This window comes from Rhinoraja longicauda, chromosome 3, assembly GCF_053455715.1.
Source record: "Rhinoraja longicauda isolate Sanriku21f chromosome 3, sRhiLon1.1, whole genome shotgun sequence".
NCBI lineage: Eukaryota > Metazoa > Chordata > Chondrichthyes > Rajiformes > Arhynchobatidae > Rhinoraja > Rhinoraja longicauda.
In genome coordinates this window covers 5,338,807-5,364,560 of record NC_135955.1, presented here as the reverse complement: position 1 = coordinate 5,364,560, position 25,754 = coordinate 5,338,807, and the positions used below count along the sequence as shown (strand labels likewise).

Genomic DNA, 25,754 nt, shown 5'->3' with positions numbered 1-25,754 from the left:
GCAGATCAATTGGCCTCTATTTATTTCACCCAGTGTATGGCGAGTGCATGAAAAAATGGGATAAGATCGGACGAGTGTGAACGGGTGATCGATGGTGGACGTGGATTCTGTGAACCGAAGGAGGTCCCGTGCTGTATCTCCAAACCAAAGATACTAGAGGAGCAAGATGAACCACTCCGTCGAAATCGCTTATACGGAAGTGTAGTACGCAAAGGAGCGTAACGTCCGCCATTTTAGTTAGCAAAACCTGCTGTTCGCTATGTCTCTCGCAGTTTAATCAGTGTTTTGGGGAACAGTATGTATGATGATACCATAACAATGGAGAATATATCTCATCTATCAATTCACAGAATTTTGGTTTTTATTAAATGTTTCTGCAAGTTTCTGCCTACTAAAATGGCGCCATGACATACTACGGTGTTTAGGGTCGAGTGGTCCATCTTGCTCTGCTCTATTATCTTTGCTCTAAACTAAGATCATGCGCTACAATGACTGGCTGGAGTATGGCGGGGGATGGACAGAGATTTGTGCAAGATAACAGGTAACAAAGACATAGAACTGGTCAAACGCTCGGTGTGGCCATGGACCCAATGGGCCGAATGGTCCTGTGGAAATGTTACAAGCAATTCAGAACGACATTGAATTAAAATAAAACCTCAAATTAAAGCAAACCAAATAATTATTGTTTTGCTGAATTTAATAACCATTTTAGACGTTGTTCTATGTTGTTCTTCCATTCAAATACATTGAAAGATTTGTGCATTTCCGAAATTAAGCATACTGCATTCAAATTTAAAGTTATGTTCTCTATGTATTGCACACGTGAAGCATTTTCGATTTGTCGCTCTTCCATTAAAATTTACTTCGAAGGTTGCAAATATTTTAAATTAAGCAAACTACATTAAGGGTGTGTTCCCTGCGTGCTCAATGCACCATTTGAGGTTAGTAAGCAGAGTACTACAGAGAAAAGGACGAGAAAGGTGTTAGTCAGGATCTAGGGATTGTCACAGCAGGGAGGTTTGGACATGCTTCTGGAGTCAACGTGTCAGAGAATTGTACAGTGGAGAAATTGGGCCATCGGACAATCATGTCGATATGAACATATTTGTCTTTGTGCATGAATGCTGTTGGTCCTAATTAGATCCATATCCTTCTCTTGTAACAAGAGGGAACTGCTGATGCCGGTGTAAACCAAAGATGGACACAACGTGCTAGAGTAACTCAGCGGGTCAGGCAGCAACTCTGTAGGACATGGATAGGTGAGGCTTCGTGTCCGGTCCCCTTCTAACCAGCTGAGAATTTGCAGCACTTTGTCTATCCTTCCAACCTGTTCCTAATTAAGTGCCTGTTCATGCGCCTAAACGTCTGTCGTACATACTGGTGTAACTCAATTTCACCAGAAGCTCGTGTCTTTTTTAGAAACGATTGATAACGAGCGTCTGGCTTTCTGCCTTCCCTTATATCAACCAGGGTACGGGTTCCCACACTCCCTTTAAACTTAATGAGGCTGTGTATTCTCACGGCACCTCCTCGGTAACACAGCGGATCAGGAAAGTAAAGGTTGAGACAGCGATCTGTCTATGAATAAACAGTATTTAGTTGGGACATGGGTCAAACGCGGGCACATGGGTCTAGCTTAGATGGGGCATCTTGAGCAACATCAACGAGTTATGCCGAAGGGCCTGTTTGAAAGTTCTATGACTCGAGAAGCAGGCACCGACTTGTCAAACTGAGCTCCTGTTCCCGCCCTCCACTTAAACTCACCGGACCCCAGGTCCCTCACTCCCATTAAACCCGCGGGGGGACACATTCCAGTGCTCCATTGAAACTGACTGGGTACACCCGGGAAATGAGTAAACGGCCGTGTGACATTAACAAATTAAAAGCGAGTCGGTGCATTAAAATGATTCACAACCAAAGGACAAAAAAAATATGCCAGGCCGCAAAAACAGGTGGGACCGGCGGACAGTTTCATTGCGAAGCCGATGACATTGCAGTCGGAACACGGGTCTGCTCAGCTTCCTGCGATGGATCCGTCTTCACGCTTGCTGCGGACACAACAAGACCAATTAAAACAAGCCTCGGTAATTGTACCTCAAGACCAATTCTGGCATCTCCATTCACAGCCGTCAGTTCAATCTCTGAAGAGATTCGGGTGGAGATTTGAACGGAATTCTCCAGAGGGGAGACGTTATTGTCAATGTCAGCGATTGACAACTAAATTTGATGTGGACTTAAATATGCAAAAAAGGTGATTGACTAAGGAGGGGACACGTATATTGGTCGTTGTGTTGTCAGTGGGGAGGATTGCCTTACCTGCGGCAAGGCTGGTTTATTATCGTCACCTTGACACAGACAAGGTGGAAAAACCTTGGTTTCCAGATAACTTATTCCATTGAGCCGATCCGTGCAGAATATAGTCATACAGAGAAAGGGAAAAGGTCAAGGGCCCTCTGGTAGACTGGAGGATCAGGAATACATTCTTATCTTTGAGGGGTTTCTCAAAGCGGCTGAGCGGGTAAGAAGCTGCTCTTCCATCTGTACGTACATGATGTACGTGAACCATGTATTGCAAACGCGACGCGCAGTTGAAGAGATGCCGCCTTGCAGCGCAGAGTCCCGGGTTCAATCCTGACTACGGGTGCTGTTTGTACGAACTTTCCACGTTGTCCACGTGACCGCATTCTTCCCCCCCTCCCATATCCCAAAGACGTGCGGGTTTGTAGGATAATTGGCCGCTGCAAACGCCCCCTTATAGTGCAGGATGGAACTAGTGCCTGGATGATCGATGGTTGGCGCGGCCTGGGAAGACTCAAGTTTTTGAACCATTCCCCAAAGGCCATTGAGTTCATATTCCAGGCATAGAAAAGCAACATTACATACCTGAGTTTGTCTCTGTAGAGGATAGCACACATCACTAAAAGGACAAGGGTTTTCAATCCAAAAGGGATCCAGAAGATCACAACCAGGTAATTCTGTGCGACTGAGGAGAGAGTGAGAAAAGTCAGAGTGGTCTCCGGGAAAGGGGAGCGATGGAAAATGTACAAATGGTGGATGCTTCACTGAGATCATCTGTCATTATCTACACTCTGGAGAGTACAGGTCTAATCTACTCGAGCAAAGAACAGACTGCTGACTGCGCTCAGGACGTCAGACAAATATAGAAGGAAATGAAAAGACGTCGTTTTGACCGGGAATACCTCCAGTTCTGAGGCAAGGTCTCGATATGAATTGCAATCCGCCAATTTCCTTCCAGATATGTTGCCTGGCCTACCGAGTTCCTCCAGTAGTTTTTTTTTTGCTCAATGTTCCCGTACCTGCAATCTCCGGTGTCTCTGGTCAACTCAATCTCCACTTATCTTCACTCAACCTGCCCTTCCGGGAAACAGTGACGGAACCTTCACTACACCCCCTCCACACTGATCGTGGCTTTATTGTAGTAAAGAAGAGCAATGTCCGACTACAGGTGCGGTTTCGCCAGTTCCTTATATAACTGCGGTAAAACGTCTCAACCCTTGACTATAAATCCTCTCTTGAAACAATTTGACCAACTATTGCCTTTGTCGACCCTTCCACCTCGGGACGTAACCCTTCATTGACATGAGAACAAGGACACTCAGGTCGTTGTGAACATCCACAACACCCGACCTCTCACTATTTAATAAACACTCTGCTTTTCTCCTTATTTCACCCATGTGGCCAATTTGGCAATTTGCCACATTTTATTCCACGTTACGCTGCCACCCACTCATTCAGCTTGTCCAGCTGCCACCCACTCATTCAGCTTGTCCACCTTCCCCGAATATCTTCGCGTTCTCCTGCCCTCTCACCATCAGCATCAAACCTGACAATTGCCCCTTCAATCAACTCGCGGATGCAGACTGTGAACAGCTGAGACCAAGAACCAATCTCTCAGGTACCTCGTCAGCCGTAGACTCTCAACATGAGAGAGATACAGATGTTTCATTCTACATTCTGCTCGATAACTGCTTCTCAATCCCTGACATTGCGTTGCCTGAATGCCGCCTTCACGCACCTGGTTCACCAAACACATGCCTGGGACCCAACGTAGATGCTTCTGAGAGTCCAAATTTACCGCAGCACCTTGTTCCCTCTTAGGCTTTCAACGCCTCACCTCGCCAAAGTACTCCAATACATTGGTCACTATGGTTGACTTTTTTCTGGAGTTGTATCTGACCCTCCAGAGGCGAGGCTGCGCCAGCTGAGCCCTGAGAGAAGGGGCTTCCTGTTCCTGCTCCCCTCCCTCCCTCCCTCTACACCCTCGCTCTACACGGCAGAATCCGGCGATGGTTTCTTACCGGGTGTGACCCACAGCCAGAGCACACGCTGGTACTGATCTGTATACGGCGGGAATGGGATGCGCTTGGCCGGATCGCGGTAGTGATCAGATTTCCTGACGTCCACCAGGCACAGGTAGCCGCGACTGTCTTCCACCATCAGCGGCTCTATCCTGGTTGTGGCGTTTCCCCGCTCTGGGTTCCCGACGAGCTCCAACAGAGTTGCTCCGTTCTCCGCCGCCCAGGATCCATCAGCTTGGGGTCTGAACGTGACGATGTGTCGGTAGGGATCCTTCCTCATCCATGTGACCGCGAGCGGGACGTGCCCGGGTGCCGGCGGTGGGAACACGCAGGGTAACGTGGCCGAACCCCCCTCAGTCCCAGTCACCACTGAGACATTCCCGGCGGGAGCTGAGGGAAGGACAGACACCGGGATGTATCAGCGTTCTGTGGGTGAATCGTCTTGTATCGACCTCTCCCTGTGGGAGTGGGTGGAAGCGGTGCCCAGTGTGGCGCTGACAGTGACGGTCCCAGGGAAGGTGGGCCAGAGGGCGCAGGGACAGGACACTTTCAGGGATGGCTCCGGATCTGGGGTCACTGGGCGCCTCTGGCAGCGCGGCTGTCCCTCGGCCCTGCCCTGAGTGGGAGAGAGTGAACGACAGCGAACCCGCGCCTCCCCGCATCGCAACACACTGTTCCCCACGGGGAATATTCAACGCGTGAAGCGTTGAACTCCACACTGGGCAGGAGACCCGCCCACACGGACTGGGGCACCGGGCACCGACACCTCCTTTACCACTGGGCACCTGGGATTTTACGAATATATGGAGACTGCGAGGACAATTCCAACAAGGTGATCACCAGCTACCTATTTCTCGGTTTACACAGCCCACTTGTACTTGACTGTGGACAGCATCACACCCAGAGCCGGCGCCTCGCCCACTCCAGGAGCGCACTGTCCAGACGGATTCACTGCTGAGGAATCAGGAGAAGGAACCCCGGCACTTTACCGCACCCCCCTCCCCAATCCCACCCCCACCCCGAACCCCACGCTGTGATGGTTTTCGCCCAGCAGCGCGGCTGGGAGTATTCACGGGTTTGGCCCTCCGTTGGGACCGGCTCGCCCATTCCCGGAATGGCGGGACTATCATATGTTGAAAGACTGGAGCGACTAGGCTTATATACACTGGAATTTAGAAGGATGAGAGGAGATCTTATCGAAACGTATAAGATTATTAAGGGGTTGGACACGTTAGAGGCAGGAAACATGTTCCCAATGTTGGGGGATTCCAGAACCAGGGGCCACAGTTTAAGAATAAGGGGTAGGCCATTTAGAACTGAGATGAGGAAAAACTTTTTCAGTCAGAGAGTTGTGAATCTGTGGAATTCTCTGCCTCAGAAGGCAGTGGAGGCCAATTCTCTGAATGCATTCAAGAGAGAGCTAGATAGAGCTCTTAAATATAGCGGAGTCAGGGGGTCTGGTGAGGAGGCAGGAACGTGGTACTGATTGAGAATGATCATCCATGATCACATTGAATGATGGTGCTGGCTCGAAGTGCCGAATGGCCTCCTCTTGCACCTATTGTCTATTGTCTATTGTCTAACACAATTGATTAATTAATGAAAGTGAGGGGGAGGTGGGGCCGATGCCGCGAGGCAGTAGATAGACTGTAAAACACCGTATTTCACTGTACGTAGTTACGAGTGAGAATACAGTATCATTGAATGATTGAATTGAACCGTCAACATGTAAGGATCAGCATTGTACCGGGGGAACCCGCGGTCCGTCAGCTCTGGGGCAGCGACAGTCTCTGAACATTGTTCTCACCTTCCACAATCAGGCGCGTTGGAATCGCAGATTGTAAACTCCCAACACTGAGCTCCAGTCCGCAACGGTACAAATCACCGTCCTCCCGGCTCAGTCGCTCCATCATTATCGAGGCATCTCCCTCTCTGAGGTTCCCCAGGAATCTGAACCGACCCCCTCCGGCCTCCTGCGTCACTTCACCGCACCGGGAGCGGCCTGGATCGGGAAATGTGCAGTTGAACACAAGGCTGACAGACCCTGGTGCCACCTTGTACCACAGCACGGAGCCGGTGAGGGTGCGGTCAGTGGGTGGGTGGGTGAATGTACACGGCAACACAGCCGAGGCCCCTTCCACGCCAAACACCGCATCAGCACCGGATATTGTCCAACCCTTGTATGAAATGTCTGCAGGGAGAGAGAGAGAGAGAGAGAGAGAGAGAGAGAGAGAGAGAGAGAGAGAGAGAGAGAGAGAGAGAGAGAGAGAGAGAGAGAGAGAGAGAGAGAGAGAGAGAGAGAGAGAGAGAGAGAGAGAGAGGAGGGAGAGGGAGAGGGAGAGGGAGAGGGAGAGGGAGAGAGGGAGAGGGAGAGGGAGAGGGAGAGGGAGAGGGAGAGGGAGAGGGAGAGGGAGAGGGAGAGAGAGAGAGAGAGAGAGAGAGAGGGAGAGGGAGAGGGAGAGGGAGAGGGAGGGAGGGAGGGAGAGGGAGGGAGAGGGAGAGGAGAGGGAGAGGGAGAGAGAGAGGGAGAGGAGAGAGAGGAGAGAGAGAGAGAGAGAGAGAGAGAGAGAAGAGAGAGAGAGAGAGAGAGAGAGAGAGAGAGAGAGAGAGAGAGAGAGAGAGAGAGAGAGAGAGAGAGAGAGAGAGAGAGAGAGAGAGAGAGAGAGAGAGAGAGAGAGAGAGAGAGAGAGAGAGAGGTTAGTATGAACGAAAACAGAAGTGGAGTTCCAAATCAACACGGGGGAGTGGTTTACAGGGTGGGATGTGACCAACTGTTCATTGGTGTTTAATTCGCGTCTGTTCCCCGGGTCCATTTGGCTTTTATAATGTTGCTGATTTAATTTCTGGGGAGGGGAAATGTGTTGCCATTTGGCAGCAGCGGGGACGGAGATGGTTCTGGGGATTCCCTCGCTGTCACAGAATGGATTGCACAGTGTTCGGGGCTGGAATCCAATCGGCCGCTCCAGCTCGCACCACCGGTCTGTAACATCGCGGCTGCTCTGCTGTTAATTCTCTCTCCACATCCCCGCCTGCTCCCGGTAACCTTTCGCCCTCTTGCTTATCGAGGAGTCTCACTCTGTTTTATGAAGGGCGGTCTCCATGCGCATTTTCCTCCATTTGTCCCGTCAACCGGTCACCTTCACCACGGGCTCGGTTGGCCAAGAGCGCGCCTCCACCACCACCTTCTGAAGGGACACTTTGGCATGGACAATATCCCCACCTTCCCCACTCGCCCCACCCCACCCCACCCATAGACAGACCTGAGCCAAAGTACAAACAGCCGGAGCGCGGACAGAGTGGGAACCGCTACATCGGGAGAGATGACGAGACAAAGAGGAGATAAGAAGTTCAACAATAAAACACCTACTGTAACCCTGGACTGAGACGGTGAGCAGGACGGTGCAGAGACAAACCCGGAGGGAGCGCAATCGCCAACACTTCTGTGTGGTGTCCACCTCTCCCACTGCTCTGGGCTGATACTGAAATGCAGAACCTTTCTCTGTATTGCATCACTTGCTGTCAAAAGTTGAGGAACTGTTCTGATTATTTATATTTCGTCAGTTCGAGCGGAACTCTGTAATGAGCAAAACATATGTTACTGGAGGAGCTCAGCGGGTCAAGCTGCATCTCTGAAGGGCAATGGACAGACGAGCTCTGACGTCGAGCCCCTACCCGATATTTCATTTGTCTAGTTTCCCCCAAAGATACAGCTGACCCGTTGATTCCTCCAGCATTTTGGACACAGAGTTACTGACATAGGCCAGGGAAACGGGGTTTGGACCAACATAACAATCAAGAACAATCCCCATGAACACACAAGTATAAGTCCCAGCACAAAGGAAGCCAGCTGACGTTGCAGATTGTACTTTGCGCAATGTTGGTGCATTTCAATCTTCCAGATGTGTAGATCTTGTCAAACGGTGCAACTCAACCTGTGCATGACGTTGCATGCAAACACTCATGTCTGCATTAACGGATGATGTGCGGAGGATGCATTTTTTTTTGGAACGACTCTCTTTGGGGATGGAGTGTGTTTTGCTTCTTTATTTACCCGTGACGTCCTGCAATCCCATCCTACCTGCGACCTCTCTGCTGCACCTCCCATTGGGACAAAGGGGACTGTTATTGTACACAATTTGTTTGGGGGCAGTCATTTTTGGTTGAACCCTGTTTCATCACCAGCCATCAGCCAACCATTCACGCTGATCCCACATTAATCCCATTCAGTCAATACAGGCTGTATCACACTCCCGATCACCCGTCATCTCGGTTTGCTTCCATTTATCTTGAGGCTGTGAACAATGGTCCTGGACATTACTTGTTGTTTTTATGAGGAAGTGAATCTAAAGAATGAATCACACGCTGTCAGGCTGCAATGAGAGCGACAGCAGATCTCAGCAAAGCCAAAACCATAGTCACTTATTCACCAACAGCTCAGTTGTTGCTCTCTCACTGATTTCTTTTCTTGACACTGAAATGCAGAAGTTGGTCTCATCATTTGCTGCAGAATGTCCCAACATCGCTAAACCAGAACACTGACAATCATCATTGAAAATAAGCAGGTGGCTGAGCAGAGGTCAAAGTCATTCTCGGAATGAAAGGCACAGCAGCAAGCTCCTCCCTTGACTGTCGGGATGTTCTGCAATGAACATCAAGGGTGAAGGATCCAGAAACGTTCACTTCCTCCCAAAGCGAAGCAGTGAGAGACGGACAGGACAGACCGAGAGGAATAAGTGGGCAAGGTCATTTCAAGCGGAAATGTTGTGTTGGTTTATGCCGAACATAGTGACAAAATGCTGGAGCATCTCTGGATAGAAGGAATGTGTAACGATTCGGGTCGAATCTGAAGAAGGGTCTCCACCCGAAACGTTACCCATTCCTTCTATGCGGAGAAGCTGCCTGTCCCGCTGAGTTACTCCAGCATTATGTATCTATCAGCCGACGTCTGAAGTCAGGTCCGGACGCGATACATCTGTCCATTTTCCCCCCACAGATGCTGCCTGGGCCGCGGAGTTCCTCCAGCACTTTGTGTGTTCGCTGACGATTCCAGCATTTGTTGTCCCTTGTGTCGCAGGGCTATCGGCCTGGTGTAATGTGGTGCGGAATGAGGTCTCGTTGCCCAACATGTCCACAGTGACCATGGAGTATCCACCCGTCGTAATGCGAGTGCCCCCTGAGAAATAGAGGGAAAGTCGGGGAGTTCTGCAAGAAGACATTATTAGGAGGGCGGATTGGAAATATCACTGGCAGAGAAGATTTATGAAAATCTCGTTCACCTTAGAAAGTCGGACAAGGAATACAAATTGATCTATTTTGTTAAGTTGAACCAGAGCAAGACTGACGCAGTGAATAAGAGGATCATAAGTTCATGTGATTGGAGTAGAATTAGGCCATTGGGCTCATGAAGTCTACTCCGCCGTTCAATCATGCCTGATCTATCTTATCCTCTCAACCCCATTCTCCTGCCTTTTGCCCAAAGCCCTGACACCTGTACTGATGAAGAATCCATCAATCTCTGCCTTAAAAATATCCGGTGACTTGGCCTCCACAGCTTTCGGTGGCAATGAATTCCACTGATTCACCACTCTCTGACTAAATACATTTCTCATCGTCTCCTGTCCTGTTACCCCTGGCCCCAGCCTCTCCCATTGGTGGAAACATCCTTATCTGGAGAGTGTTACAAAACAGAGACCTAGTTGAAAAATTACATAGTTCCCCACGATTGACAGTTAGACACGATGGCGAAAAAAAGCGTGTGGCACGCCTGCCGTAATCGTTCAATTCAATACTACAACTGGGAATCATGTGACAGCCGTTCAGGGATCTGACGATCCAAAGATTTGCGGAGAGTGTGGTCTCTGCGGAAAGCGTAAGTGGGTGGGAATGGGAAGATGTGACTGATGATGGATCACCTTGAAGGCGGATAGCAAGGCTTTCATCACTGTACGGTAAATAATAGAAAGCCCTTTAAAGATGTGTTGGAAGATGTGTAAGAAAGGTCACCTATTCCATCTCTCCAGAGATGCGGCCTGACCCGCTGAGCTACTCCAGCATTTTGTGTCTACTCAAGCTGTTTAAAGAGCCGGATTTATGTCCATATGTCAAGCAAACGGTGTTGACCCAACTTAATCCCTTTCAAGAGCAATCCGGATGAACACACGTGCAACTTCCAGCATCAAGGAAGCCGGCTGGCGTCGCAGAATGTACTTTGCACAATATTGGGGGATAGATTGTGTTCTGCTACTTTACGTCACCAAGATGCCCGGTAATCCCACCCTACCCATGAGTGCGCTCCTGGATCTGCCATTGGGATAACATGACCAATTATTGTGCAATGTTTGGCAGGAGGCAGCCGATTTAAGCTGAATCCCGTAATATCACACGTCTCCCGGCATCAGGGCAATTTCATCTCTTTTGTGTCCGAATCCCGTGGACCCAGATTTCCGGCAACCACGCTGACATCTCCAGTCCCCCATCGAACAATGCAACTGGTCGCCGGAGTTTGATCGGGCGGCAATGGGAGGGATCTGTGTCTTTCTGCAGTCACCTACCGCCGGCAGAATCCAATGTTCACTCCCATCCCAGATCCCCTCCTCAATTATTAGGTGACCTGTGCTATCAACAAAATCTCACTCGTGTTTAATTGTCACTTGCCCCATGACATGAAACAATGACATTGTTGCTGCAACTCCGCAGGCCCGCTCAAGGCAAAGAACAAAACTGCACGTGTGCGTTTGAGGTACGATGTCAGTTATTCTTGTAAACCAAACCACATCAGCGCAAGCCACAGTAATGGAACCTCAGTGCAAAGTTCTTCGTGTTTCGACCCTGAGGTCGGCTTGTGGTCTGATGCTGAGCGTGGTGCGGCAGCGTGATTGATGTTTGTGGACGGCTTGATTGCATTCGGGTAAAGTTCTTTGATGGACAGCACGTAATATAAAAGGTGTTCTCTGTACCTCGGTACATGTGACAATAATAAAGTCAAGTCAAGTAAAGCAAACTAAACTACGGACGTGTTCTGTAACGGACCGCAGGGAGACCCAAATGCAGCACACGGAACCAAGGAAATAGTTTTAGAAAGAGCTTTATTTCTACCTGATCATGGTGGAGGACAGAAGACTGAGGCGTTCACCAGGGCGACGAAGAGCATGAAGGTCAGTAGCAGGCAGGGTCGGCAACGGGAAATCAGTCCGAGGCTGATAAATCCCCAGGGCCTGATGGTCTGCATCCCAGGGTACTTAAGGAGGTGGCTCTCGAAATAGTGGAAGCATTGGAGATCATTTTTCAATGTTCTATAGATTCAGGATCAGTTCCTGTGGATTGGAGGATAGCAAATATTATCCCACTTTTTAAGAAAGGAGGGAGAGAGAAAACGGGTAATTATAGACCAGTTAGTCTGACATCAGTGGTGGGGAAGATGCTGGAGTCAATTATAAAAGACGAAATTGCTGAGCATTTGGATAGCAGTAACGGGATAATTCCGAGTCAGCATGGATTTACGAAGGGGAAATCATGCTTGACAAATCTACTGGAATTTTTTGAGGATGTAACTAGGAAAATTGACAGGGGAGAGTCAGTGGATGTGGTGTACCTCGACTTTCAGAAAGCCTTCGACAAGGTCCCACATAGGAGATTAGTGGGCAAAATTAGGGCACATGGTATTGGGGGTAGGGTACTGACATGGATAGAAAATTGGTTGACAGACAGAAAGCAAAGAGTGGGGATAAATGGGTCCCTTTCGGAATGGCAGGCAGTGACCAGTGGGGTACCGCAAGGTTCGGTGCTGGGACCCCAGCTATTTACGATATACATTAATGACTTAGACGAAGGGATTAAAAGTACCATTGGCAAATTTGCAGATGATACTAAGCTGGGGGGTAGTGTGAATTGTGAGGAAGATGCCATAAGGCTGCAGGGTGACTTGGACAGGTTGTGTGAGTGGGCGGATCCATGGCAGATGCAGTTTAATGTAGATAAGTGTGAGGTTATTCACTTTGGAAGTAAGAATAGAAAGGCAGATTATTATCTGAATGGTGTCAAGTTAGGAGGAGGGGGAGTTCAACGAGATCTGGGTGTCCTAGTGCATCAGTCAATGAAAGGAAGCATGCAGGTACAGCAGGCAGTGAAGAAAGGAATGGAATGTTGGCCTTCGTAACAAGAGGAGTTGAGTATAGGAGCAAAGAGGTCCTTCTACAGTTGTACCGGGCCCTGGTGAGACCGCACCTGGAGTACTGTGTGCAGTTTTGGTCTCCAAATTTGAGGAAGGATATTCTTGCTATGGAGGGTGTGCAGCGTAGGTTCAATAGGTTAATTCCCGGAATGGCGGGACTGTCGTATGTTGAAAGGCTGGAGCGATTGGGCTTGTATACACTGGAATTTAGAAGGATGAGGGGGGATCTTATTGAAACATATAAGATAATTAGGGGATTGGACACATTAGAGGCAGGAAACATATTCCCAATGTTGGGGGAGTCCAGAACAAGGGGCCACAGTTTAAGAATAAGGGGTAGGCCATTTAGAACGGAGATGAGGAAGAACTTTTTCAGTCAGAGTGGTGAAGGTGTGGAATTCTCTGCCTCAGAAGGCAGTGGAGGCCAGTTCGTTGGATGCTTTCAAGAGAGAGCTGGATAGAGCTCTTAAGGATAGCGGAGTGAGGGGTATGGGGAGAAGGCAGGAACGGGGTACTGATTGAGAGTGATCAGCCATGATCGCATTGAATGGCGGTGCTGGCTCGAAGGGCTGAATGGCCTACTCCTGCACCTAATGTCTATTGTCTATTGTCTATTGTCTAATGCTGGAGAGTCTTGCACCAGGGCTAAGAGCAATCCGGCAAAGAGTGTGTGCGCAGGAAGGGTTTATATGCTAGCTTGATTAGTGATCTGGAGCAGGTGAGTGAACAGGTGAGGGGAGTTGGCTTAACGTGGTGGGCGTGGCTGGCAGGTGAGTGAACAGGACAGACTGTGACAGAACCCCCACCCCCTCAAGGGACGGCTCCTGACGTCCCCGTAAGTTAATAAAAAGAAACCGTGTGGGAGGAGGAGCCGTGGAGGTGGGCTAATACTCTTCGGAGACGCCGTCCCACTCCATAGTCTCAACCGGGTGGGAGGCAGGTGACTGGTGGAGGGAATCATCTTCACTAGAGGATGGCCCCTCGAGACTTCCAGCACTAGTGTACCCAGGACTGGAAATCTCCTCGTCACCAGATGAGTCTTCTTCCTCCGGAGAATCTGGAGCAACAGACGGCGAGGTTATCCGGGGTGCCCCTCTGGAAGATGTAGTGGGCCTAGTAGGTTGGTCGGGGTGTTGAAGATGGAAGGCCTTGATGAGTCGGGAGTGGAGAATGTGTCGAGCAGGGACCCAGGACCTCTCCTCTGGACCATATCCCTCCCAGTCGACGAGGTACTGCAGGCCCCTCCCTCGGCGGCGGACCATGTAGACAAGGCCCCCATCGATGAAGCGTGGAGGTGGCGGTGGTGGAGCTGCTGGCGGATGGGGACTCTCCCGGACCGGTTTCACCTTGGAGACGTGAAACGTCGGGTGGACCCTCATGGTCCGAGAAAGCTTCAGTCTCACCGCCGTTGGGTTGATGATCCTCTCAACCTCGAAGGGACGGATGAACCTTGGTGCCAGTTTCTTGGACTCCACCTGAAGAGGGAGGTCTCGGGTGGACAGCCAAACCTTCTGGCCAATCTGGTAGGTGGGGTCTGGAGAGCGGCGTCTGTTGGCTGCTACCGAGTAGCCGCCCGCCGCACGCATCAGAGAAGCTCGTACTCGGACCCAGGTTCGGTGGCAGCGGTGGATGAAGGACTGGACAGACAGACTTGATACCTCCTCCTCCTGGGCCGGGAAAAGTGGAGGCTGGAAGCCATAGGCGCACTGAAAGGGAGAAAGTTCAGTGACCGAGCTGGTCAATGTGTTGTGGGCGTACTCCACCCACAGGAGCAGACGGGAACAGGAGGATGGGTTCTGAGAGACTATGCAACGCAGGGCCGTCTCCATCTCCTGATTCTTTCTCTCCGTCTGGCCGTTGGTCTGGGGGTGAAAGCCGGAGGATAAGCTGACTGTGGCCCCCAGCAGCTTGCAAAACTCCCTCCAGAAAACGGATGTGAACTGGGGCCCGCGATCGGAAACCACATTAACTGGTAGACCGTGGAGCCGGAACACATGTTGGAGGATGACCATGGCTGTTTCTTTGGCGGATGGCAGCTTTGGGAGAGGGATGAAGTGTGCCGTCTTACTAAACCGGTCTACCACCGTCAGGATGGTGGTATTATTGTCTGACGGCGGCAGACCGGTGACAAAGTCCAGGGATATGTGGGACCACGGGCGATGAGGCACAGGCAGGGGCTGCAGAAGTCCGGCAGGAGCCTTATGGGATGGCTTGTGCTGGTCGCAAACTGGTCAGGCGTTGACATACCCCCGGACATCCTCATCCAGCGTGGCCCACCAGAAACGTTGTTGGACGACGTCCTGAGTCTTCTGGATGCCGGGATGACAGGAGAGACGGGAGTCGTGGGCCCACTTGAGGATGTCCTCCCTTGAGAGCCTGGGGAACAAACAAGCGACCCGGGGTACAGGTGCTGGGGCCGGGCTGGTCCTCCAGGGCGGCCCTCACTCTCTCCTGGATCTCCCAGGAAACTGCAGCAACCAGGCACGGACCCGGAAGGATGGAGTCGGACTCTGGGGAAGGCCCCTCTTCATCAGGAAAGCGGCGGGATAGGGCGTCAGGCTTGACGTTACGGGAACCGGGACGATAGGAAAGGGTGAAATTGAACCTGGTGAAGAAGAGTGACCACCTGGCTTGCCTGGAATTGAGTCGTCTGGCTGTGCGGATATACTCCAAGTTCTTATGATCAGTCCACACCAGCAAAGGCAGCTTGGGCACTTCGAGCCAGTGGCGCCACTCCTCCAAGGCCAACTTGACCGCTAGGAGCTCCCGGTTCCCAATGTCGTAGTTCCTCTCTGCAGGGGTGAGTCGACTAGATAAGAAAGCGCAGGGGTGAAGCTTTTGGTCGGCTGCAGCACGCTGAGAAAGGACAGCTGCTACCTCCACATTAGAAGCGTCGACTTCCACCACGAACTGACGGTCTGGATCTGGAACCTGAAGGATGGGCGCGGAGGTGAATCTGGCCTTCAGCTCCCTGAAGGTCGTCTCTGCTTCAGAGGACCACCGGAATGGAACCTTGGAAGAGGTCAGCGCGGTGAGTGGAGAGACTATGGTGCTGTATCCTTGGATGAACCTCCGGTAAAAATTGGCGAAACCCAGGAACCTTTGGAGCTGCTTACGGTCCTTCGGGGCTGGCCAGGTGGTCACAGCGGAAACCTTTTCCGGGTCCATCTGGACGTGATCCTGGCGGATGATGTAGCCGAGAAATGTGACGGAGGCAGCGTGAAACTCACATTTCTCGGCTTTGACGAACGGGGAATTCTCGAGGAGGCGCTGGAGGACGGTTTGGACATGCTGGACGTGCTCCTCCCGGGAGCGCGAGAAGATGAGGATGTCATCCAGATAGACGAAGACATACTTGTTGAGCATATCTCTCAGCACAACGTTGACCAAGGCCTGAAACACAGCTGGGGCGTTGGTCAACCCGCAAGGCATGACGAGATACTCGTAGTGTCCAGTGTGGGCGTTAAAAGCTGTCTTCCACTACTCGTCACCCTCACGGATCCGGACCAAGTGGTAGGCATTGCGTAAATCGAGCGTAGTAAAGATGGCGGCTCCCTGCAACAGTTCAAAGGCGAAGGTGATGAGGGTAAAAGGGTATCGGTTCTTAATTGTAATGTCATTGGGGCCCCAGTAGTCAATGCAGGGCCTCAGGGACTTGATCTTCTTATCAACAAAAAAAAATCCAGCCCCAGCTGGGGATGACGATGGACGAATAATGCCCGCAGCCAAAGAGTCATTGATGTATTTCTCCATGGCTTCTCACTCAGGTGCAGACAGGGAGAACAGACGCCCCCTGGGAGGGGAAGTGCCATGTTGTAGGTCGATGGCGCAGTCATAGGGTCTATGGGGTGGAAGAGACGTGGCTCTAGTTTTGCTGAATACCTCCTGGAAATCATGGTATTCAGCCGGCACTGAGGACAGATTAGGAGCAGGGCTGGAGACCGGCGAAGACTGTGACAAGGAGGCTTGCTTGAGACAGATCTAATGGCATGATGAACCCCACCCCAGGATGGCCCTCATGGACCAGTTAATGTGGGGGTTATGGCGGCGGAGCCAGGCATACCCCAGAATCAATGGCTGCAGAGGTGATGGAAGGATGTGGAACTGCAACGTCTCGTGGTGGTTGCCGGACATCAGCCTAAGAACTGGGGTGGTCTGATGGGTGACAGTTCCCAGCAGGTGGCCATCCAGGGCACTGGACGGCACTGGCTGAGGCAGAGGAACTCGGCCCAGCTCCAGCTGGGTGACGAGCCTTTCGTCCATGATACTGACATCGGCCCCAGAGTCAATGAAGCAGGCGAGGGTGAGAGTCCTGCCAGAAAAACAAAACCGATGTCTGACCTACGTGTCTCCTTATCCAGGTGTTGTAGGCAGGCTTGTAAGGCTAGGGCTCGTCCGTGGACCGTTTGTGGTGGTTGGCGAACTGCAGTGGGTCAAGGCCGCTGGGTCGACTGGACTTAATGCGTTCCATAACTATCCTCTCAAAACATTTAATGACGGTGGATCTCAAGGCCATTGGACTGTAGTCGTTTAGACATCGACACAGCCATGGGAAATAGATGCAGGAGGAGGTCATTTGGCCCTTCGAGCCAGCACTGCCATTCATTGTGATCATGGTTGATCATCCACAATCAGTAACCCGTGCCTGCATACTCCCTATACATATCCATTGATTGCACTAGTCCCTAGAGCTCTATCTAACTCTCTTTTGTTTTTGAGGTCTTGTTTTTCTTCGGTGCTGAGATGATGATGATCTACTTGAAGCAGCTGGGTAGCTCAGAACGAGTAGGGAGAGATTAAAGATGTCCGCGAATGCTCCGAATTCTCCTGCTACTGGTCCGCCCAGCTACACAGGACCCTGCAAGGAACTCCATTTGGGCTAGTTGTTTTCCGTGGGTTTACCCTCAGGAAGGCCGATCTAACCTGTGCTACAGTCACCCTGGGTAGAGGCACATTGGAGTCTGAAGTCCAGGTGACACTGCCCTGTTGGCCGTCTGCACGAAACGAACATAGAAAACATTCAGTTCATCGGGTAGGGTCGCAATATCACCAATGGTGTTGCCTGAGTGGACGTTGCAGACAGTTATCTTATTCAGACCTTGCTACATTCTCCGTGTGTCAGAATGATTACACTAGGACTTAGGTTTGTCTCGGGATTATCTCTTGTCATCCTTGGTGGCTTTGTGGAGATCATAGCGGGGCTTTCTCAACCACTCGGGGTCAATGGACGTGTGTGAAGCCTTAATCTTTGAATGGTGTACCTCGCGGATCATCCACGGTTTACGATTGGGCAAAACTTGGATTGACGGGTAGCAGAGGTCCCTGTGGTTGTATCCCAGTAATTGGCATATTGGTCAGTGACTCATCGGGGCGGCTTTACTCTTTAGACCATTTTCTAGTGAGTGAACAACGTAGAACTAGTGTACGAGTGGCCTCGACGCTGTATCTCTAAACTCTATTCGAAGTTGGCTGCTTTTGACTTGGAAGGATTTGTGCTTCTTAAATGCAGTTAATTTAACCTAAACTAAACTAAACTAAACTTAACTAAACTAAACTAAACTAAACTAAACTAAACTAAACTAAACTAAACTAAACTAAACTAAACTAAGTAGAGAAAATAGAACAGGAGCATCCAATTCCACCCTTCAGGTTTGTTCCTCCACTCACCACAGTTATGACTAACTCCAGGATCCTACTCCCTGTCCTCCCGGTGTCGAGCATTCGTAGATTCAGATATATACACCGACCAGCCAAAACATTATCACCTGATGAGCCAAAACATGATGACCACCTGCCTAATATGCTGTTGGTCCTCCTTGTGCAGCCCCATACACAGCAGGGTGCGATGCACTGTGTATTGTGACACATTCCTCCCGTGACCACCATTAACATTTTCTGTGACTTGTGCCACAGTCGACCTTCTGTCGGTTCGGACCAGACGGGATAGCCTTCGTTGCCCTCGCGCATCGATGAGCCTCGGGCACCCAACACCCATTTCTCCCGCATTTAACACATCAACTTCAAGAAGTGACTGTTCACGCTAACCAGCCTGCACAATGCAGAGGCGTTTGGATAGGTAGGTGGACATGCAGGGAACGGAGGGATCTGGTTTAGGTGCAGGCTGGTTAGAGTTGGAAAATATCAATTGACGACGATCCACCGACTTCTGTGGCAACGAATTCCACAGATTCATCACCCACTGATTAAAGAAATTCCTCCTCATTTACTTTCTAGAGGTACGTGCTTTTATTCTGAGACGCTGGCATCTAGTCCTAGTGGAAACATCCTCTGCACGTCCACACTATTCAGGTCTTTCACTATTTGGTCAGGTTCAATGAGGTCCTCCCTCATCCTTCTAAACTTCCCGTTTCCTATTTTACCGCTGTTTTCAGATTTCTGAACGATCCTCTCACAAACTAGGGTTTGTCCAGATCTTACAACCGAGCTGAATGTGGATATATTCTCTGGAATTGTAATCCTATAGTACACTAAAACTACATCCTGAATGCCGTTTATTGCATCTGCGTCCAGCATTACGCCAACCTGTGGGTTGTTATTGGGCCCATGCTGAACTTTCGTCATCTCCCGAGGAAGTAAAAGATTTGCTTTTTGGCTGTAACCAACCGCGACGAAAGGGAGAATAGTGGGGGACTGCCTATACATCCTTGCGGGGCACCTGTGTTGAGAATTATTGAGGAAGATGTTTTGTCGCCTATCTTCGCTGTTTGTGGTCCATGGGTCAGAAATTGAATGATTCAGTGACAGAGGGGGATCTGGCACTGGACCCAATCTTCAGAAGTTTGAAGTAGAGTTTGGGGCGGCACAGTGGCGCAACAGAGGAGTTGTTGTCTGACAGCGCCAGAAACCCATGTTCGATCCTGACTGTGTGTGCTGTCAGTACGGAGTTTGTATGTTCTCCCTGTGACCACGTGGGTTTCCTCCGATGTGCAGGATAGTCTAATATGGGGTCGGCGGGGACGCGGTGGGCCGCAGGGTCTGTTTCCACGCTCTATCTCTAAAGCATAAGGTCTGGTTGGGATGGGCACATGGGTGACTGGATCTACACGGGATTAATGATTTGAGTTTGATTGGACTTTGCTTTGTTAGTTTATAGGTCAAAGTTTGTTGACAAACTGAGACCCACATTTCCGTAACACCTCTGACAAACAGCGGCCCCGGGTTTGTGTGTTCCTTTATTTTAACCCGGGCACGGGTCCACCCTCCCTTTAAACACTAAGGTTCCGTATCCCCATAATACCGGCTCAGCCTGGGAAATAAAAAGAACTTGCAGATGAAAGGTTGAGAGATTTGTGGGCCAATGGGTGGAAGAGGTTTAGAAGGATATGGTTCAAACGCAGGCAAATGGGTCCAAATTATACGGGGCATCTTGGGCAACGTCAATGAGTGGGACCGAAATGCCTGTTTGCATGTTGTGTGACTCTAAAAGCAGGCACCAACTCGTCAAACTGATCTCCTGACCACGCTGTTCCCCCTGTAACCGGGAGGACTTTCACCGGGTGCTCCAGTTTCTCCCACATCCCAAAACCGTGCGGGTCTGCAGGTCAAGCGGGCAAAAGACTAGTATGAATGGGTGATCGATGGTGGACGTGGATTCTGTGAGAATAAGGAGTTCACATGCTGTATCTCTAAACCAAAGATACTAGAGGAGCAAGATGAACCATTCCGTCGAAATCGCCAATACTGAAGTATAGTACGCAAATGAGCGTAACGTCCGCCATTTTAGTAAGCAATCCCCGCCGTTGGCTCTGCCTCTCGCGGTGTAATCAGTGTTTTGGGGAACAGTATGTATGATGATACCATAACAATGCAGAATATATCTCATCTGTCAATGCACAGATTTTAAATTTTTTAAAAATGTTTCTGCAAGTTTCTGCCTATTAAAATGGCGCCATGACATACTACGGTTTCTAGGGTCGAGTGGTCCATCTTGCTCTGCTCTATTATCTTTGCTCTAAACTAAGATCAAGCGCTACAATGACTGGCTGGAGTATGGCGGGGGATGGACAGAGATTTGTGCAAGATAACAGGTAACAAAGACATAGAACTGGTCAAACGCTCGGTGTGGCCATGGACCCAATGGGCCGAATGGTCATATGGAAATGTTACAAGCAATTCAGAACGTCAATGAATTAAAAGAAAACCTCAACTTTAAGCAAACCAAATAATTATTGTTTTGCTGAATTTAATAACCATTTTAGACGTTGTTCTATGTTGCTCTTCCATTCAAATACATTGAAAGATTTGTGCATTTCCGAAATTAAGCAAACTGCATTCAAAATGAAAGTTACGTTCTCTATGTACTGCATACGTGAACTTAATTAGCATTTTCGATTTGTCGCTTTTCTATTAAAATTTACTTCGAAGGTTGTAAATATTTTAAATTAAGCAAACTGCATTAATAGTAAGGGTGTGTTCCCTGCGTGCTAAATGCACCATTTGAGGTTTATGAGCAGAGTACTACAAAGAAAAGGACGAGAAATTAGTTAGTCAGGATCTAGGGATTGCCACAGCAGGGAGGTTTGGACATGCTTCTGGAGTAAACGTGTCAGAGAATTGTACAGTGGAGAAATTGGGCCATCGGACAACCATGTCGATATGAACATCTTTGTCTTTGTGCATGAATCCCGTTGGTCCTAATTAGATCCATATCCTTCTCTTGTAACAAGAGGGAACTGCTGATGCCGGTGTACACCAAAGATGGACCCAATGTGCTAGAGTAACTCAGCGGGTCAGGCAGCAACTCTGTAGGACATGGATAGGTGACGCTTCGTGTCCGGTCCCCTTCTAACCAGCTGAGAATTTGCAGCACTTTGTCTATCCTTCCAACCTTTTCCTAATTAAGTGCCTGTTCATGCGCCTAAACGTCTGTCGTACATGCTGGTGTAACTCAATTTCACCAGAACTTCGTGTCTTTTTTAGAAACGATTGATTATGGTCGTCTGGCTTTCTGCCTTCCCTTATATCAACCAGGGTACGGGTTCCCACACTCCCTTTAAACTCAATGAGGCTGTGTATTCTCACGGCACCTCCTCGGTAACACAGCGGACCAGGAAAGTGGAGGTTGAGACAGCGATCTGTCTATGAATAAAAAAGTATTTAGATGGGACATGGGCCAAACTCGGGCACATGGGTCTAGCTCAGATGGGGCATCTTGAGCAACATCTGCGAGTTGGGCCGAAGGGCCTGTTTGCAAGTTCTATGACTCGAGAAGCAGGCACCGACTTGTCAAACTGAGCTCCTGTTCCCGCCCTTTCCTTAAACTCACCGGACCCCAGCTCCCTCACTCCCATTAAACCCGCGGGGGGACACATTCCAGTGCTCCATTGAAACTGACTGGGTACACTCGAGAAATTAGTAAACGGACGTGTGACATTAACAAATTAAAAGCGAGTCGGTGCGTTAACACGATTCACAACCAAAGGTCAGAAAAAATCTGCCAGGCCGCAAAAGCAGGTGGGACCGGCGGACGGTTTCATTGCGAAGCCGATGACATTGCAGTCGGAACACGGGTCTGCTCAGCTTCCTGCGATGGACCCGTCTTCACGCTTGCTGCGGACACAACAAGACCAATTAAAACAAGCCTCGGTAATTGCACCACAAGACCATTTCTGGCAACTCCATTCACAGCCGTCAGTTCAATCTCTGAAGAGATTCTGATGGAGATTTAAACGGAATTCTCCAGAGGGGAGATGTTATTGTCAATGTCAGCGTTTGACAACTAAATTTGAGGTGGAGTTAAATATGCAAAAAAGGTGATTGACTGAGCAGTGGACACGTATATTGGTCGTTGTGTTGTCAGTGGGGAGGATTGTCTTACCTGCAGCAAGGCTGGTTTATTATCGTCACCTTGACACGGACACGGTGGGAAAAACTTTTTTTGCAGATAAATTATTCCATTGAGCCCAACCGTGCAGAATATAGTCTTACAGAGAAAGGGAAAAGGTCAAGGGCCCTCTGGTAAACTGGAGGATCAGGAATACATTCTTATCTTTTGAGGGGTTTCTCAAAGCGTCTGAGCGGGTAAGAAGGTGCTCTTCCATCTGTACGTACATGATGTACGTGAAACATGTATTGCCAACGCGACAGATGTAGCACGGTGGCGCAGTTGAAGAGATGCCGCCTTGCAGCGCTGAGCCCCGGGTTCAATCCTGACTATGGGTGCTGTCTGTACGGAGTTTCCACGTTCTCCCCGTGACCGCATGTTCCCCCCCCCTTCCATGTCCCAAAGACGTGCGGGTTTGTAGGATAATTGGCCGCTGCAAACGCCCCCTTATAGTGCAGGATGGAACTGGTGCCTGGATGATCGATGGTTGGCGCGGCCTGGGAAGCCTAAAATTTTTGAAACATTCCCCAAAGGCCATTGAGTTCATATTCCAGGCATTGAAAAGCAACGTTACATACCTGAGTTTGTCTCTGTAGAGGATAGCACACATCACTAAAAGGACAAGGGTTTTCAATCCAAAAGGGATCCAGAAGATCACAACCAGGTAATTCTGTGCGACTGAGGAGAGAGTGAAAGAAGTCAGATTGGTCTCCGGGAAAGGGGAGCGATGGAAAATGTACAAATGGTGGATGCTTCACTGAGATCATCTGTCATTATCTACACTCTGGAGAGTACAGGTCTAATCTACTCGAGCAAAGAACAGACTGCTGACAGCGCTCAGGACGTCAGACAAATGTAGAAGGAAATATACAGATGTCGTATTGACCGGGAATATTTCCAGTTCTGAGGCAAGGTCTCGATATGAATTGTCATCCGCCAATTTCCTTCCAGATATGTTGCCTGGCCTACCGAGTTCCTCCAGTAGTTCCGTTTTATTTGCTCAATGTTCCCGTACCTGCATTCTCCGGTGTCTCTGGTCAACTCAATCTCCCCTTATCTTCACTCAACCTGCCCTTCCGGGAAACAGTGACGGAACCTTCACTGCACCCCCTCCACACTGATCGTGGCTTTATTGTAGTTAAGAAGAGCAATGTCCGACTGCAGGTGAGGTCTCGCCAGATCCTTATATAACTGCGGTAAAACATCTCAACCCTTGACTATAAATCCTCTCTTGATAAAACCTGACCAACTATTGTCTTTGTCGACCCTTCCACCTCGGGACGTCACCCTTCATTGACATGAGAACAAGCACACTCAGGACCTTGTGAACATCCACAACACCCGTCCTCTCACTATTTAATAAACACTCTGCTCTTCTCCTTATTTCACCCATGTGGACAATTTGGTAATTTGCCACATTTTATTCCACGTTACGCTCCCACCCACTCATTCAGCTTGTCCAGCTGTCACCCACTCATTCAGCTTGTCCACCTTCCCCGAATATCTTCGCGTTCTCCTGCCCTCTCACCATCAGCACCAAACCTGACAATTGGCCCCTTCAATCAACTCGCTGATGCAGACTGTGAACAGCTGAGACCAAGAACCAATCTCTCAGGTACCTCGTCAGCCGCAGACTCTCAACATGAGAGAGATACAGATATTTCATTCTACATTCTCCTCGATAATTGCTTCTCAATCCCTGACATTGAGTTGCCTTAATGCCGCCTTCTCGCACCTGGTTCACCAAACACATGCCTGGGACCCAACGTAGATACTTCTGAGAATCCAGACTTACTGCAGCACCTTGTTCCCTCTTAGGCTTTCAACGCCTCACCTCGCCAATGGACTCAAATACATTGATCAACTATGGTTGACGTTTTTCTGGAGTTGTATCTGACCCTCCAGAGGCGAGGCTGCGCCGGCTGAGCCCTGAGAGACGGGGTTTCCTGTTCCTGCTCCCCTCCCTCCCTCCCTCCCTCCCTCCCTCCCTCCCTCCCTCCCTCCCTCCCTCCCTCCCTCCCTCCCTCCCTCCCTCCCTCCCTCCCTCCCTCCCTCCCTCCCTCCCTCCCTCCCTCCCTCCCTCCCTCCCTCCCTCCCTCCCTCCCTCCCTCCCTCCCTCCCTCCCTCCCTCCCTCCCTCCCTCCCTCCCTCCCTCCCTCCCTCCCTCCCTCCCTCCCTCCCTCCCTCCCTCCCTCCCTCCCTCCCTCCCTCCCTCCCTCCCTCCCTCCCTCCCTCCCTCCCTCCCTCCCTCCCTCCCTCCTCCCTCCCTCCCTCCCTCCCTCCCTCCCTCCCTCCCTCCCTCCCTCCCTCCCTCCCTCCCTCCCTCCCTCCCTCCCTCCCTCCCTCCCTCCCTCCCTCCCTCCCTCCCTCCCTCCCTCCCTCCCTCCCTCCCTCCCTCCCTCCCTCCCTCCCTCCCTCCCTCCCTCCATCCCTCCCTCCCTCCCTCCCTCCCTCCCCCCTCCCTCCCTCCCTCCCTCCCTCCCACCCTCCCTCCCTCCCTCCCTCCCTCCCTCCTCCCTCCCTCCCTCCCTCCCTCCCTCCCTCCCTCCTCCCTCCCTCCCTCCCTCCCTCCCTCCCTCCCTCCCTCCCTCCCTCCCCTACACCCCCGCTGTACACGGCAGAATGCGGCGATGGTTTCTTACCGGGTGTGACCCGCAGCCGGAGCTCACGCTGGTACTGTTCTATATACGGGGGTTGTACGCTGCTCCTTAACTTCTCGGCGACGTCCTTTGTAGGATCGTAGTTATCAGATTTCCTGACGTCCACCAGGCACAGGTAGCCGTGACTGTCTTCCACCATCAGCCGCTCTATCCTGGTTGTGGCGTTTCCCCGCTCTGGGTTCCCGACCAGCTCCAACCGAGTTGCTCCGTTCTCCGCCGCCCAGGATCCATCAGCTTGGGTCTGAACGTGACGATGTGTCGGTAAGGATCCTTCCTCATCCATGTGACCGCGAGTGGTCCGCGGTTGGGTGCCGGCGGTGGGAACATGCAGGGTAACGTGGCCGAACCCCCCTCAGTCCCAGTCACCACTGAGACATTCCCGCCGGGAGCTGAGGGAAGGACAGACACCGGGATGGATCAGCGTTCTGTGGGTGAATCGTCTTGTACCGACGGATTTAATGGACAGGATTCAGGAGCAGGAACCCCGGCACTTCCCTCCACCACCCCCCCCCCATCCCCGACCCCATGGTGGGAAGGTTCTCGCCCAACAGCGCGGCTGGGAGTATTGATCAGCATTGTACCGGGAACCCGCGGTCCGTCAGCTCTGGAGCAGCGACAGTCTCTGACGTTGTTCTCACCTTCCACAGTCAGGGGCGTTGGAATCACAGATTCAAATATCCCAACACTGAGCTCCAGGCGGCACCGGTACCGATCACCGTCCTCCCGTCTCAGTCGCTCCACCATTATCGACGCATCGCCCT

At 50.7% G+C, this 25,754-nt stretch overlaps 2 protein-coding genes across 2 annotated transcripts in view; both read right to left on the bottom strand.

Annotated features, from left to right (window-relative positions):
• Positions 1 to 693: 693 nt before the first annotated feature.
• Positions 694 to 25,754, bottom strand: part of LOC144592310 (sialoadhesin-like) — a 69,384-nt gene continuing 44,323 nt past the window's right edge. Inside the window, exons 3-6 of the mRNA XM_078396838.1 lie at positions 6,127 to 6,510; positions 4,320 to 4,709; positions 2,884 to 2,983; positions 694 to 2,048 (exon numbers count right to left, since the gene is read on the bottom strand). Of these exons, the coding sequence (XP_078252964.1) occupies positions 2,015 to 2,048; positions 2,884 to 2,983; positions 4,320 to 4,709; positions 6,127 to 6,510 (908 nt within the window). The 3' untranslated portion in view covers positions 694 to 2,014. The remainder of the gene's footprint in view (positions 2,049 to 2,883; positions 2,984 to 4,319; positions 4,710 to 6,126; positions 6,511 to 25,754) is intronic.
• LOC144592308 (uncharacterized) lies at positions 20,691 to 25,747 on the bottom strand. The gene is made up of 4 exons (XM_078396837.1): positions 25,632 to 25,747; positions 24,976 to 25,382; positions 22,912 to 23,011; positions 20,691 to 22,059 (listed from the first exon to the last, which is right to left on the bottom strand). The coding sequence occupies exons 2-4, from the start codon at positions 25,274 to 25,276 to the stop codon at positions 22,026 to 22,028; spliced, it is 435 nt and encodes a 144-aa protein (XP_078252963.1). The 5' UTR covers positions 25,277 to 25,382; positions 25,632 to 25,747; the 3' UTR covers positions 20,691 to 22,025.